General features: G+C 40.3%; 1 protein-coding gene across 6 annotated transcripts in view; it reads right to left on the bottom strand.

The window, feature by feature from the left end:
* Positions 1 to 948: 948 nt before the first annotated feature.
* SNTG1 (syntrophin gamma 1) overlaps positions 949 to 16415 on the bottom strand; it is a 468099-nt gene continuing 452632 nt past the window's right edge. For all 6 annotated transcript variants that reach the window (XM_061598525.1, XM_061598581.1, XM_061598554.1 and 3 more), the window contains one exon: positions 949 to 2846. In XM_061598525.1, coding sequence (XP_061454509.1) covers positions 2646 to 2846 — 201 coding nt within the window. In that variant the 3' untranslated portion in view covers positions 949 to 2645. The remainder of the gene's footprint in view (positions 2847 to 16415) is intronic.

The raw sequence follows: 16415 nt of genomic DNA, 5'->3' as shown, positions 1-16415 counted from the left end.
TTAGGAGAAATTAACAGTAAAATGCTGATGAATTTTCATGAGGACTTTAAAAAACTGATGTGGAGAACTGAAGATTGGAGAAGTGAGAAACTGAGAGAAATGGAATTTGACTGTTTTACCCACCCCTGCCCTGGACCTGAAACTGGATTGTGCCAGAGCTAAATGTGGGTGAAGCTCTCTCCCTACGCTATCCCCTATCCTAGTAGTTTGTTCCCTTCTTTGCCACCCTCATGAAATTAGATCATGGATCACATGTTGCCTAGTCCTGGTATAAGGGCAATGGGGGACAATCTCCATTGTTGAACACACTTCATTGGATTGATTTTAATCTGGTATCTGCACACTTAATTGTGTACTGGATTGTGCCCAGTGCAGAACTAAACGTATCTGAGAAAAAGATATTTCACAATGGCTCTTTGGAACCTGATCAGTGTTATATACACTGTGTGTGTGTGTGTGTGTGTGTGTGTGTAAAATAATAAAAAAGTTCATCTCTACATTCATCATAAAATACAATTCTTAAAAAGACATGTAAAGCATACCACTCTTTTCAGACATTTTACACATGAACAATCAGTGCACATGGGAGGGTTAAATCCCAGTGGAAGGCTCTGCCTCCTGATGTATATGTGCTCAATGTACTGTTTGAAAACACTTCTCTGCATACAGCGTATGCAAAGAGGGCTAAATTCTTATCATATTGGGGAATGCTGCTTTTCCAGTATATCCAAACTAATGAAGAGTCCTCCTATACATGGAGGTCTTTTCAGATAGCACAATGAATGCATGATGAACAGAGGCAGAGCCTGCTGCCTCCATACATAAGATCTTTGAAAAGGGCCTATGGTCCTGCTTTGTGGGCTAGTTTTATGTGACACAAAAGTGAGTGACAGGAATATTTTAAGGTTTTTCCAAAACTTTCCACGTTTTACTACAAATACTGTGATGGGAAAGAAGTTCCATTTAACTTACAAGAAATCTTGCTTTTTGTAAGGTCATTTTTTAACAGCTGTTAATTAAAATACAAAAGAGTAAATGAATTCCATACTTGGTTTCCTGTTGGTAATATGAAAATCAGATTTAAGAGTGAAGCCTTGTGCAACCTTTATTGTGCCTGTAACAAAATATAATATGTGGGATTTGAGAACAAAGCCTGGTAGATTAAAATACACTTCTCTATAAAACTGAATAATAAAAGACATAATTAAACAGGTTTAACATTGGTAATTCATTCATAATTAAAACTATTCTGAATGTTACCAGATTTTCACTAACAACAGAGAATCTGTATCTAGAAAGAAAAAAAAAGTTTTGTGGGCTTAAGGCCATGATCCTCAAACCACAATTTCTGTGTAGTTCAAATTAACTCAGTGGAATTACTCTTGAACTGAGACCCAGGTCTCACATGAAGTAGGTACAAAGTAAACCCGTATCTAGTTTCTAAGACTCCAGACTGCAGGAAGGGGCTCATGATGACAAAATGATTCCCACTGAAATATATTCACACAGAGATAAAATGAGCATGACAGGGATAAAGTTATGCTACAATCATTCACCCTCACACCTATTTTTCTACATGCAGAGATTCCCTCCCTCCCTTGTATGCAGTGGCGGCCAGTGGGGGGGGGTGAGGTTGCCCTAGTTTCCCAATACTACATATTGTTGCTGGTTACCAAGAGACAGTGGGCAAGGCAGTGGGGAGTTTGGTACGATGTGGGCATAGTAGTAGAATTGATCAAGGTGGTGCCTGCACTACGTCAAGCTCCCCACTGCTTTGCCCCTCCCCCCTCCCTCTTGCTAACCAGCAGTAATGTGCAGCATTGGGAAGCAAGGTCTGCAGCACTGCCTTTTCCGCACCGCCCTGATAGCCACTACTGGCAGAGCACTTTGTGAACCCCCAACTGCAGTCTGAGAATTAAAAGATTTCCATCTCACCTGCTGATTGTGAGAGCAAGGTCTAAGTGGTTTAAGTATTATAGGCTTCAATAGCAGATGGCTTCATCATGCTTAGATTTCCTTTTTTAAAAACTGTTGGCCTAATATGGCTATACTATTATTACAAGAATGGGATAGAAGCAAAATTAAGAATGAGCATGATTCTTTGTCGAAAGGGCAGAAATATGAATTTGCAACCGTACTTAAAGTGCTTTCTTTTCTAAGGAAATATAGTAGCATCTTTTCATGATCACTTTCTTGTTGCTACACACTGATGTCTCTTGCTTGTCATTCATAGTCTAACAAGAGGCCATTAGTTCAGATCTAGAGCTCAGTAAGCTGTCATATAAAAACACCTGGGAACAAGAAAATGTCTATTATTATGGAGATCTCAAAATCGTATTAAATACTTAGGTGCAGTGTTGTGTCATTTGTTTATGTTTGTTTCTTTTCTTTCCAAAGCCATTCAAAGCACAATCAGATTATACTAAAAGCATCTTTATCCACTTCAGGGATTTCTGGCTGGGATTGTGTACTGATGCCTTGTAAAAGTGAGATTTAATTCATGATCCCATGTGACCACGCTCTTCTGAAAACTGCCACTTGCCTTGAGTCATTTCTCTTGCTTGCTGTTCTCCAAGTCTGATGACTAGTTTGTATACATAGTCTTATGTACTCCTGAAAAGTTGCAGGTACAGAAATGGGAGCTATCAAGTCGTATACTTCAATTTGCTAGTGTCAGAAGATGTAGCAACAGCAGCACTAGTGGTAGTGGTAGTGGTAGTAGTAGTAGTAGTAGCAGCAGCAACAGCTTGACTGCCAACATAGAGTGGGTCCAAACATGCCACTTTGGCAGCAAAGAACGAGTGGATACAATGCAGGACTGCAAACAGATTGGAAAATTCCAACTCCTGAAAGTGAAAGCAAAGAGATCAAAGGTCAGACACAAGGCCATCCTTTCAGCTTTACAACACATCTTAGCACTCTGCTGTAGAAGAATCTTAACAGAATCACTGATGACTATTAATACATCTAATCCTCTTTTTCACTATAGAAGCTGAACTATTTGCTGGTTGATGAGAAATCACTTCCTATGGATAACATACACGCAAATTTTGGAGTGGAATGCTACTGCAAATTTATATTATAAGTTTATGAGAATGGTTGCTAGAAACTAAGTCAAGTCACATGACAAATTCATAGTATGACAATGTCTACAATCTTTAAGCCTACTCATATCCCCCCCCGGTAGGTATGCAAGAAAAAAAGTAACTGCATGCCAATAAATGGGATTGAATTTGCCACAACTTTATTTAAAGAATTTGGTATATGGGTATCTGCCAAGACCAATATTGGGGGTGGGTGGGTAGTTCTAACGTATCTCAAAGAATTGCTCAGGGAAAAGAGCATGGCTAGTCAGCTGCAATGACCCCCCCACATACAAAAAGATCAAAATTGAGCTATACCTGTTGAATGGTAACCCACTCTCCTCACAGAGAGAAGCAGGTATAAAGTAGGTTCCTGAAATGAGCTACTAAAACCCTGCAGGCTGTATCCCACCCTTACTCTGAGTAGCAGTGCATTCTTGAGCTGCTTCAGTCTCATGAGCGTGCTGCTTTCCCCCACCTCAGTCAACATGAATGTACTGCTCTAATCACCTGGGTGGCTTCTTCCACTTCTATACTGTTCCTTCTGCCATCGGAAGGGATCAGCTTACCTTGGCTCCTTCTCCTTTCCAAAAGGAAATCACAAAGCCTTGATATTTCTTACCATGTCCCTCAGTTAAAAGCTTTCAGCCTTCCTCCAATGAACAAATATCATGTTCCCTAAAGAGATGGGACTTTCCTTTGGCAGTGCCCAGCTTTGCAATAACCATGCTCTCATGCCAAGCCACAATCTTGTCTACAGCTCTGTTAGCCTAGTTTTGTCTGCTCTGGCAAGGTTCAAAGTCTCTGGCCAAATCCTTCTGGGCAGGATCTGCCCAATCATGCTACTGAACCCCCCTGGAAAGGACTGCCTAATGGTGCCTAATTCCTTTTGTGACCTTTGATAGTCAGATCAAGTCCAGAAAGCCAGAACCTGGGAATGCTGCTTCTCTCTTGCCTTTTCATAGAGATGGGAAACCAAATTCAGTGGTTGGTATCTGATTAAATCATACTTGGAGCAGAACTACTGGAATCAATGGGCTTAAGATAATCATGACTAACTTAAGCCCATTGATTTCAGTCGGTGTACACCGAATATGACTTAGCTGGATACCACTCAGTGTTTCTGGATTTCTACTATCCAAGTGCCAAAATTTTCAAGTGCTAAGTCATGGTTCTTCACACATCAGGCTACCATTTTCAGAATAAAGAATATCCTGAAGCAAATACACTGTATCCATTAACTATATCCATTAATAGTTTCATATGTACCAGGCTCATGATTGTTTCCTAAATTATGTTAGCTTCATGTCTTTTAGGAAACATTTAGGGAAATTAGCTGTGGTACTTAGGCTTACTACATACTTTGATGTTGTTGTATTATAATCTAATATCTGTTTACAGTGAGCAGTGAATGCTATTACCATGATTGTGATTGACAGCCTTAATATATCATTAGTTTAGCGTTCAAAGGGCTATGTGTAATTTGGGTTGTATCAAGTCATACTCAACACTGGACCCAATGAAATCAATGGAGAGTATTACTGTCCCCATATTGAGGCACCAAGACAAACATACCAGCTTACATAAAGGCCACCTAATCTTGGCTGGGCAAAATTTGAATCAGAAATTCACATGTTACCCTCTCGCTTATTGCATCACACCAGCTTTCAACAGTAATATTCTTGGAGTTCTTCACAAAATTAAAATCACAATGAAGGGAAAAGCTTCCTCATGTCATAATTCTGTAACTCGTCCATGATTCACGGTGGGGCTTGGGGAGGTGGTGTTGCGGTTTGATATAATCAATATGCTGATAACACAAATCAGACCCAGATGAAACAGTGGCATCCCTGGATGTGTGTGTCTCGTATCAGTGATGCTGGATGAGGTTAATCAACATGAACTCAATCCAGATAAAACAGAACAGATGACAGTGGGAGAGTCAGTGGACGAGGCAGCTGGGAAAAGGTCTGTTCTAGACAGGACAATCCTTTCCTGAAAGGATAATGTTTGTGGCTTGGGGGTACTTTTGGAGCCAGTATTGCTCCAGAGATCTTAGGTAGAAGTGGGGCTGGAATACCTTTTATCATCTTCATCTTCTACACCAGTTGGGCCCACTACTAAGACCTGACCACTATCATTCATACTTTGCTGACTTCGAGATTATGTCATTGTAATGTGTTCTGTGTGAGGTTTGCTGAATCATGCTGCTTGGCTGTGAATTGGTTTGATTTGGCATACACATATTTCATCTGTTTTTTTTAACATGTGCACTGGCTATTAATTTGTTCTGGGCCCAATTCAAAGTGGTGATTTTGGTTTATAAATGTCAGCTCTGCACCGAGACAGCAGTGCAGGCGGAGGCTGGAAATTCCTGGGTATTTACCAGGGCGGGAAAGTCCTTAGCTGGCAGCCTGGTCGTAAATCTGCCAGGCTAACGAGGTTGAAGCGTGATAAGGGCAAGGCCCTTTCCAAGCTTACGTGCCAAGCCAGAAGTCCAGAAGCGAGGTCAGTAGAGATCCGGGTTCAATTACCAAGGGGTCAGTCCAAGATAAGGTTCAGGGAATCTGGAAACACACGAAGCCACGCCTGACGCTGTAGTCAGCAACAAGCTGAAGCCAAGGTTTGTCTTTTAAGGAGCAGGTTTGTCAGCAGGTGTGAGCCCTCAGCGTTTTGGCCTTAAGTGGACAGGCCTGCCCCTCTTCTGCCTGACCTTCTGCTGTCTACGTTCTGCAGGTGAGGGGGGAGTATCCTGTTCACTGTCTGTGTCTGGCTGAAGGGCTTCAGCTGTGTCTGGGGTGCTCTGCAGCTGAGGAGGAGAAGGAGCTGGGTTCTCAGGAGTTTCCTCCGTTTCTCCTTCTGGGTCTGCTGCTGTTACTCCCGAGTCATCCTCGTCTGATGAGTCCTCCGATTGGGCCATGACAATAAAGCCGTAAACTGGGATGCTGTCATTTATATCATGTGTTTAGGAGAAGTCTTGAGAAGGAGGGACATGGGTGATGCCACTCCAATTTCAGTGATCATGGTAGCCATGGGAAGGTGATACACTACCATGGAAAATAAGGACAAGGCTCTTGATGCCTTGTTCCTGACCCCCACTTTTCCCATAGATGGGTTCCTGGTTGCTCATCTGCTGTGCCCACTGGCCTATGCATGCTGTTGTTTAATGCCAGATTGGTACACATTAAGGCCACACTCATCTATTATTTGATCATGGATGAGGGTGCTGATCTGGTGTGTATTGAGACCTGGATGGGTGAGCTGAGAGGAGTTGATCTGACCCTGCTTTGAGGACCTGGATACTTGCTGTAACCTCAGCATGGGCTGCAGAAATGGGGTGGGGAGTTGTTCTGGTCCATAAAACTTCCATCTCTATCACCAGGAAACTACTTTGTCTTGGAGCTGGCTGTGAGGGCCTGTTCCTTAGTATTGGGCCAAGACAGTAAACAACGGTTGCTGCTGGTGTACTATTTATTATAATTATTTATTGAATTTATATCATGCCCCTCCTCCCAAAGGAGTCCAGAATGACATAAACAAAACAATTTAACAAGGAAAAGAAAAATCATATTAAAAATAGGTTAAAAAACATTCCAAAATATAATTACAACTAAAAACATTCTAAAACACAGTTAAAAATATAAATGTACTGCCTTCAAGTTGATTCCAACTTATGACAATCCTATGACTAGGGTTTTCATGAGGCTGAGAGGCAGTGACTGGCCCAAGGTTACCCAGTGAGCTTCATGGCTATATAGGGATTTGAACCCTGGTCTCCCAGGTCGTAGTCCAACACCTTAACCACTACAGCACACTGGCTCTCCTAAAAAAAAATTCTAAAACAACAGCTTAAAAACATTATTTCATCAGTGATCTTCAGGTTGCCAGGAACAGTCCTTTCAACCATGAAATGCTTGGGTAAACAGAAATGTTTTCAAATTCCTCCTGAAAGTTAATAGTGATGGTGATAGATGTATATCACTGGGGAGAAAATTCCACAAATGGGAAGACACCACTGAAATGCCATCACAGGTTAGCATCAACTGGGCAGCACTCGCCTGTCAATCATAGGATCTGAGATGGTTGATCCTTGGGACCATTCATCCTGCTGCCAGCAGCTTCTCTGATTGAGCGGGAAAAGCTGTTCTGGGTGTGGGGTTGGAGAAGCTCAGTTCAATAGTCCTGGGTGATTTCAATAACCACATTGATGAAGCCTCTAGTGTTCTGACTAGGGGACTTCATGCCTCCATGATGATCATGGGGCTGTCTCAAGTTGTCACTGGTCTGACATATAGGAAGGGCACACCCTTGATTTGGTTTTTGCTTCAGATAGGTGCTGTATCTGTTGTCTTTTCGATGCCTACCTTACTCTTCCAGCATGCCTTTTATGTAGATAACTTTATCCCAGTCTGTATCTGTATTGGAATCATTTTTAAGATACTGTGTTTTTTTAAGATGTTTTGTTTTTTAAAATTTTAAACATGTTTTTAGTGTTTTATCACATGTTGTTAGCTGCCCTGGGCTCCTTTTGGGAGGGAGGGATATAAATATAATATTGATAATGATGATGATACTCTGCCTGGGTCCTGATTAACTGAGGAAGCACATTCTCCAAAATGAAACTCCCTTTGCAACATTTCATATCTTCTAATAAAATGGAAATGCACTGCCTTCAGGTCGATTCTGAATTTATGGCGACCCTACAAATAGGTTTTTCATGGTAAGTGGTATTCAGAGGTGGTTTACCATTGGCTTCCTCTGAGGCCGAGAGGCAGTGACTAGCCCAAGGTCACCCAGTGAGCTTCATGGCTGTGTGGGGATTTGAACCCTGGTCTTCCAGGTCATAGTCCAACACTTTAACCACTACGCTACACTGGCTCTAAGGCCCTGCTTAAAAATCTATCATGCACAAAGGGTTAGGCTGATATCCACTAGGAGCATCAAATAGTTCTTTTTTGAAGACAATTTAAAACCTGTTTCTTGTGATTTTTGTAACTATTCTTTGTTTTTTCTTTTCTTTTTTTGCTCTACAAGTTTTAGCTTGTAGTTTAAATAAAATACTATTACTATTAATAATAACAACAACAAGCGCTTTTTCAGAAAAATGAACTCAAAAGCAAATTACAAAAACATATTAGTAAGTAAGTAGTGTGATGTAGTTACTTGAAGCATCACCTTTCCTATATATCTGCAGAAGAGGCACTATTATATCTGCCACATAATATTTGTTCTATACTTGTTCTATGCTTGTAAGGAAAGATTTTTGTATGGCAGTACCTATAATCTGATGTAGGATTGGAGGAGAGTTCCGGTTCCGGTCGCTGATGAAGGGTGAGCTTTTCCACGATGGCTCAGTTGGCTTAGTTATTTATGGCTAATTATGGCTAATTAGTACTTGGATTTTCCTTAAAAGTAATTCAACATTCTGCAGACTTCATTTTATATATATGCTTGGAGAATCTGTGGGGTTAAAAGAGCTTAAAAAGAAAACCGGCTGCTTCCAAACAAATGAGCAAGCCTGAATTCCTCCCACTCTACGCTATCAGTTAATAAAAAGCCTCCCTACTTTTTGTACTTTTACTTTTGAAGTCGGAAGGCCACTTCATGGTATTAACAAGAAAGTAGAGGAAAGCTTTAGGACTTTCTTCCCCTCTAGAGAGTTTATCCAAAGAAAATAAACAAAAGAAAAAAAATGCGGAAAGATTCAGCCTGTTTCTTCACCTCCATTACATCATGCCGAAAGCCCCCACTTAGAGTTAAAGGGCCAGCAAAAAATTACAAGCTTTTTTACCTCTCCTTCTCAATATAAAGCTGACCAAGAATGGAAAGACATCCCAACCTGTCTGGATTGGTCTATATCATATAAGGGACTTCCAGGTAGCCCGGAGAGGGAGTCTTTGGCAATGAATTTGGCAGATGAAATCGGGCTAGCTGATATGCATGACAGACACGATGTTAAACAATTGAGAGACGTCATTGATATTAAAGTGCATGCAGACTCGGCCATACAACACACGGTGATGGCCATAACCCCAACAGCGGATATAAAGTTCCCCTCTGACTCCCTGGAGACTGATGCCTGACCCTCGCAGGGCAGGGATTCCTCTATTATTAATCCTGCAGAACAAACGGATACACAAGCTCCGAAAGAGAACCAGAGTGGTATATTAGATGATTTAAATGGACTATCTTTAAAAGGATGGCTTTTTATGCTGGCAACGGATTTGGAACATTAAAAAAACTATATGAAGGAATGTAATTCATTTTTAACCACCTTAGTATCAATACATCGTAACTCTCAGGTTTTATTGCCATCTACTGACCAGGTCCCTCCAACAAACCGGCTAGCTATAAATAAACCTTTGCGACGGAATCCTACGCGAGCAAAAAAGAAAAAGAGGCACCCGACAATCCAGCTAAAAAAGAGTAAAAATATGAAGGCTCAAAAGCCAAACCAAAACAACAAGATGAATTTTAAAAGACCCTTCAAAATACTGGATGAACTTACTAAAAAGGGGCTTCAGAACCCAAAAATGCCTCAGGATAACTCCTCTGGAAAGAATATGCCTAGAGGTTTACCAGACGATCAATCTAAAGCTATTACATCTCAGAATAAAGGGAAATTTATAGAACCCCCCCTTAGAATAAACTCAACTTGTCATGTTCCATATCAGGATCCATGGCAGGATGTTCTTTTAAAGAATCGGTTGCCACATCTACCAGAGCCGGCTACTTTTACCCCCTGTTGGAATTTAGTGCTAATTAGGAATAAATTAGTTTTTGAAAACTATCCAAAACTGTGGGGCAGTATTAGACCACTCTCTAGAAAGTGGCATTTTATTAATTTTTTAAAGAAATTTTTACCAAAGTCATTAAATATAAATATTAATATTAGTGATATCAAACAAATTGAATACCTTTATTTCAACAACGTCAAGGCTCGTGCAGTGGTTACTTTTATATCCACGGAAACAGCAAATTATCTATGGCGTTACAAGGAACATTTAGATAAGCTGGATATCCACACTTTGCACTTTTTTGAGAACCAAAGACCTCCTATGGACTTATTACTGGTTAACAAGTCACCTCAAAAAGAGTTATACTGCAAGATTCTACCAAGTGATGAACTTTTGATCTCTTTGGAAACACATGAATCGACTGAAAACAGAACTGAAACTATCAACCTTTGGGAACATCAAGATATGCTTAAAGATCTAGGAAAAAATTATGGCCTTTCCACCAATGTTAGTAGGTCAACACTATCGATTCAGCCATGGCAACAATCCCCCGAGAAGAAGAGTGGGGAGGCCGACCTCCTGGATGCCGACAACTCCTCCGTCTATTCTCAGTGCGATATTCAACTGATTCCAGCTGATCAGATACAACACTCGGGGGCGCAGGATATCCTCCTGATAGAAGAGGAACAATCCTTGCAGCACTCATTTGCTCTTCTGCCCAAGACAGAACGGGACGAAATACTTGATAGGTTGGTCCAACTTTCTCTCCGCCTCTCAGTCATTCACGAACAGCTAGAAGTGACACTTCCCCCTTCTCGAGAAGGAGGTAAGATGATAGAAGATAAAATGGAATTACATTCTACAAACCTCCATCATTTGACTCAGCTACATCAAAGGACTGCTTCGTTTTCTGCTGAGCTCCACTCAAGCCCAATGCAGAGTACGACGCCCACAGTCTTAGATCAGAAATGACCTCCAGCCCAGGCTGTGCCCCCTGTAATTCCTGGTACCAATTGACATCTTATGTTTTTGTCTTGGAACATTATGGGGTGGAATAACAAAGTTAAGGACGCTGATTTAATTTCCTTTTTAAATCAGTTTAAGATCATCTATGTACAGGAAACTTGGGTAATGGAGGAAACCGAGATATTCCTCCCAGGCTTCCGTGCTTTCTCCCTTCCAGCGTTTAAACTTAATCATAATGGCAGAGGTAGTGGGGGTTTGTGCATATTCATTTCGGACGATCTACCGGTTGACATTTTTGTATTAAGCTCAACCTGCAAGCAGTATGTACAGGCCCTGAGGTTAACTGGCTCCACGTTTGGAGCTATTGTTATTATAAATGTTTACTTTCCTCCCCTTAAGGCCAGCACATTAACCCCAGGCTGTGTTTGGGATCTCCTCACAGAATTTCTGATTTCCTTGGAATTCCAATACCCCGCTTACAAGTTAATTCTCTGTGGGGACTTTAACGCTAGGCTGGGTTCAGGTTGGACAGAGGGACTCTCTTCAAATCATGGGCCGATATATACTACCCCACATAACACAAGAGTCTCTTATGATCAGATACTAAATAAGCAAGGTCTGAGGTTTCTAGAAATAATTCATGCACACTCCCTGGAGTGTCTACATGGTTCAAATGTGGATCGGTCTAATGGTACATTCACCCACCTATCCTCTAGAGGTGCCAGCGTGATTGATTACACGCTGGTTTCAAGTTCCCTTGTTTCGGAAGTACTTGAGTTTTCGGTCCTTGATAGATTCGAAAGTGATCATTTTCCTTTATTCACAGTTCTAAGTACGACTCTGCCTTGGAGATGTTCGATCCTCCCTAATTTGGAAGATCTCCAGTTAATAGAACACAGAGTTTGTTGGTCTACAAATTTGCACATCTCAGTACTAAGCCTGCTCGAGAATAATTCTCTTCTTGCTCTCAGACAAAAATTGATGTTCAGGATGCTTATCAACAGATAACTTCCTTGCTAAAACCTATGCTGATTCGGAAAGAGTCTTATAAAACTACCCGCCAGAGGTATTCTGGATGGTTCAGTTCAGACTGTAGAAAGGCAAAATGACAATTATCTAATTGCTTAAGAAAAATGACAAGGGACCCTGATATTTTTGACCAAACCCACCTAATCACCCTCCATTCTTTTTATAAAAATCTGATCAAACAAAAAAAGGCACAGTATGCGAGAACTCAGTGGCAACGGCTTAGCCTAGCTCAGGCGGAGGGAAATGAACGTCTTTTTTGGGACTTGGTAGCAAGAGGTACAGGAAACTCTAGACAATATGTAACCAGTCAAATATCAGCCTCTGTGTGGTTTGATCACTTTACTAAGATATATTCTGACCCGACTGCATTCGTGGTTTCTCCTTTGTGATGCATAGAGGAAAATTGGCCTCCGGTCTCGCCATTGCAGGTTAGGATGCTCATTTCCACACTAAAAAAGGTAAGGCCCCAGGGGAAGATATGCTCCCTCCGGAATTGTTTTATAACTTCCCCGATTGGTGGATTCCAATCCTCGCCAAACTATTTACACAGATAAATAATACGGGCACTATCCCGGAGGGTTGGAAACAAAGCATAATTATCCCCATATATAAAAAAGGTCTGAAAGATGATCCGAACAACTATCGCCCCATTAGTTTGCTAGATACAGGTGCTAAATTATATAGCAAACTACTTTTAGGCAAGCTCGAAGAGTGGGTATCGGACAATTCAATAATTCTCCTAGAACAAGCAGGATTTCATCGTGGGCAGAGTATTATAGATCATTGCGCCACCTTATTATATCTTGCTAGGAAATCAATAAGGGGCCCCACAAAACATCTCTATGCTGCTTTCGTAGACCTAGCGGCCGCTTTCGATTCGATAGACAGAGATCGCCTGTGGACCAAATTGGGTCAAACAAACATTGACAGGCGCCTCTTATATCTAATTAGAGAATTGCACTCTTCTAATTCTACCAGAATCAGAGTGGGAAATAATCTCACAGATTTAATATCAATAAATAAAGGCGTCAAACAAGGCTGTTTATTAGCCCCCACCCTCTTCAATCTATATCACCGAGCTAGAGGGCCCAAAATCCCCCCCCCATCTGTAGGTTGCAGGAAGATATCCCTCTTACTATATGCTGATGACATGATCCTTTTATCTTTGACTCCTATAGGAATGAGAAGGCTTTTGGCAAAACTAGAACTCTACTGTAAAAAGGAGGGCCTCCAAATTAATTATAAGAAGACTAAGATCATGGTCTTTGGTAACAGATATCGCCAACACACTTGGTCTATTGGGAATTTCCCAATTGAGCAATGCCGCTCATTCAAATATTTGGGAATTCATTTTCAACATACCCTTGCCTGGAAAAATCAGTTGACAGCTATAAAATTAGCCGCCTCTAGAACTGCAGGGGCGATTCTTAAATTTTATAGGACAGCAGGGGGATATTTAGTCTCTCCAGCCTTGAAAATATTTCAAAGCAAAGTCATCTCACAGATAACATATGGGGCGGCTATCTGGGGATGGATGGTCCCCTTGTTTCCGGCGTTAGAGGCCATTCAAAATAATTTTCTCAGGCGCTTGCTATCTGTACCCCCAGGTACCCCGGCTGCGTTTATGAGAGCCAAATCCGGCCTACTCCCAGTATCAGCAAGGATTCATGAAACACTCTTGACATACTGGGCTACATTACCTAATTCAACTTCTAAGGTATTAGCAAAGGCATGCTTTGACGTGGCAGTGGTAGAGAAATACTGGCTCTCAAAATTCAAGATGGTCCTAGCCCATTATCACATTCCAATTCAATCAGTTTCCTCTCTGCATAGGTTTAACTTTCGGGCCCAGATAGAGAGAAATAGTGTATGGCGGGATAGACTGGCTATCTTAAATTCCAAGTTTTCTAGATGGTATGGTATATTTAAAACCAATCATCTAAGGGCCAATTATTTGTCTTATTCTCTACCTGTACAGATTAGATATGCTTTCACTGCTATAAGATTTCAATCTATGCCCAGTGCCATCATAAACGGCCGCTACCACCAGACTTCATATGAACAAAGATTATGTATCTGTCACCTAGGGAAGGTGGAAGATCTTAACCACTACCTATTCGAATGCCCGATTTATACACGCCCTAGATCTAAATATCTTGACAGTCTGATAAACCGCCCAAGACAAGATGCAGATGATTGTTTAGTTTCTTTCCTTTTAGCAGACAATTTTCAAATCACCTATTCTGTGGCACATTTCGCCCTCGCCGCTCAAAAGCTGAGGGCAAAATTTTTGATTACTATAGGATCACAGTAATAAATGAGGTTTTCTTACAATGTTGTTTGCATTCCAATTATAATCGCTGTAGCCTAATAAAGATAGGATAATAAGATAAACATAGATCTTATAGATCAAGGATTTTTATTGTGGCATTCTGCACTGTAATAGTTTTAACTGCCAAAGTTTTATTTTGACTTTGATAATCTTGAAGTTTTATTGTTGTATTTGCTGTATTTGTATTTGTGTTGCGATGGCCTACGGCCTGCAATAAACTGATGATGATGATGATACCTATAATCTGGAACTCCCTGCCTATTGACACCAAGCAGGTGCCTTCACTGTACTGTTTTTGGTGCCTGCGAAAACCTTTTTCATTTAAGAAAGCTGACACGTTTTAATTTGTAGTTTTACCTGCTGATCCTAATTATATTTTTAAATGGTTAAAACCTGCTTGTAACTTTGACTGTTAATGATTATTTATTTAATTTAACAAAATGTTTATTTTATGTTTTTTAAAAAAATTGTTTAGAGGATTTATTAACAGTTAAGATGCATACAGATTTTGTTAAATAAAATAATTAAATTTTGAAAGGTTATATTGAAAAGAATAATACAAATCTTTTAGAACAATCACATGTAAAACATCTTATTCAATGCTTCGAATTAACAGAGTGATGGATGGGTGACATAAATTGATTGGTCTAACCTTTGCCTAGTATTTTATAACTAAATGTAGTAAGAAACTCACAAAGGCTAAAAAAAAGAACAGAGATTCACTCAGCTCAGCATTGGCACCATCTAAGTTGTTACATCTTCTGTGAACCCAAGAACAAAACAGAAATATTCTATTTGCTAAATGTGGAAACTTCAAAAAAGGGTGTGAATTTAAAATAAGCGTTCACTGGGACACTTTCTGAATGAAATATAAATCACAATGTTCCTAAAACAAATGAAATTTTAGAAGGCTAATTTTGAGCTTTCAGAACTAGAGTTATTGAAAGCAATACAAAGTAAAAAACACCCTCCCCCCCACAAAAACCCTCTATGCAAGCCAAGGGTGAGAACTATACAGACTCTATACAATTAAGCATCAAGCTGCAATGTTTTTGTAATGCACTTGGTAACTCATAATTAAGCCTGCATTGTAAACAACATCAAAATTTGGCTAGCTTTCTTGCTTTTCACAAAAATAGGAGACTAACAAATCAGACATTCTATAAAACCATTTCTTCCTGATTTTTACTAATGCTTTGAAAAAAACTATTTTGATTTTGTTTACTAGTGAAGAACAACACATACCCAACAGCATGATGACAAAGTTACTGACATGCCACACACAAACCTAAAACAATTGTTTTCCACCAACAGGCAGAACAGGTATACGCTACCGCATGCATAAGAACCGCAGGTTTTCAAAAAGAGTTTGTACTAACCACAAGCCAATTCCTAGTTAGCTCATAATTTATTTTAAGGATAACAACTAATGAAAAGTAAAACAAATTACCATATTTTTCATTCATTTTAGAATGAATGACTTCTAAATGAAAATTCATTTATTATTCAATAAACTACAAAAAAAGATATGCAGGGAGAATGGCAGCAGGGGTGTGTGGGTTTTCTAGCATACTGCACAGTTCATCACATGCACAACTATCTGCCTGCTGGATAGAAGTCATGGATGAGTTATCAGTGTAATGGATCCTGGTCTGTTCCCTTGAAGTCAAGATGGATGACTGGGAAAAGCTGAGAGAGTTGGTGAACAAAGCCTTCGGGGACTTGATAGTTGTGTCCTGCTCCTAGGATGATATCTTCCCTGCTGTCATGGAGAATAAGAGTTGTGGGGAATGAGGGTGCCACTCCAAGAAGAGGGAAATGATCCCTTAGAGTGAACAGTTATTCTCTTGTGTTAAGGATACTCATGTGTGTGTGTAGGGATCCTCATAGCGCCAATATAATGCTGTTATACAAATCTTGGAAAACTGTGTACAGTTCTGGCCAACTTACATCAAAAAAGATATTGTAGAGTTGGAAAAGGTTAAGAAAAGGGCAACCAAAATGATCAAGGGGATGGAACAACTCCCCTATGAGGAATAGTTACAACATTTGGGGCTTTTTTAGTTTAAAGGAAAGGTGAGTAAGAGGAGACATGACAGAGGTGTATAAAATTATACATGGTGTGGAGAAAGTGGGTTCTCCCTCTTGCATAATACTAGGATTCTGGGTCATCCAATGAAGCTGAATGTTAAAAGATTTAGGGCACACACAAAAAAGTACTTTATTACACAGTGCACAGTTAAACTATAGAAGTCATTCACACAAGAA

The sequence above is a fragment of the Rhineura floridana genome, chromosome 1 (genome assembly GCF_030035675.1).
Source record: "Rhineura floridana isolate rRhiFlo1 chromosome 1, rRhiFlo1.hap2, whole genome shotgun sequence".
Lineage (NCBI taxonomy): Eukaryota > Metazoa > Chordata > Lepidosauria > Squamata > Rhineuridae > Rhineura > Rhineura floridana.
The sequence above is the reverse complement of the archived record's forward strand: the minus strand, read 5'-3'. Positions and strand labels throughout refer to the sequence as shown.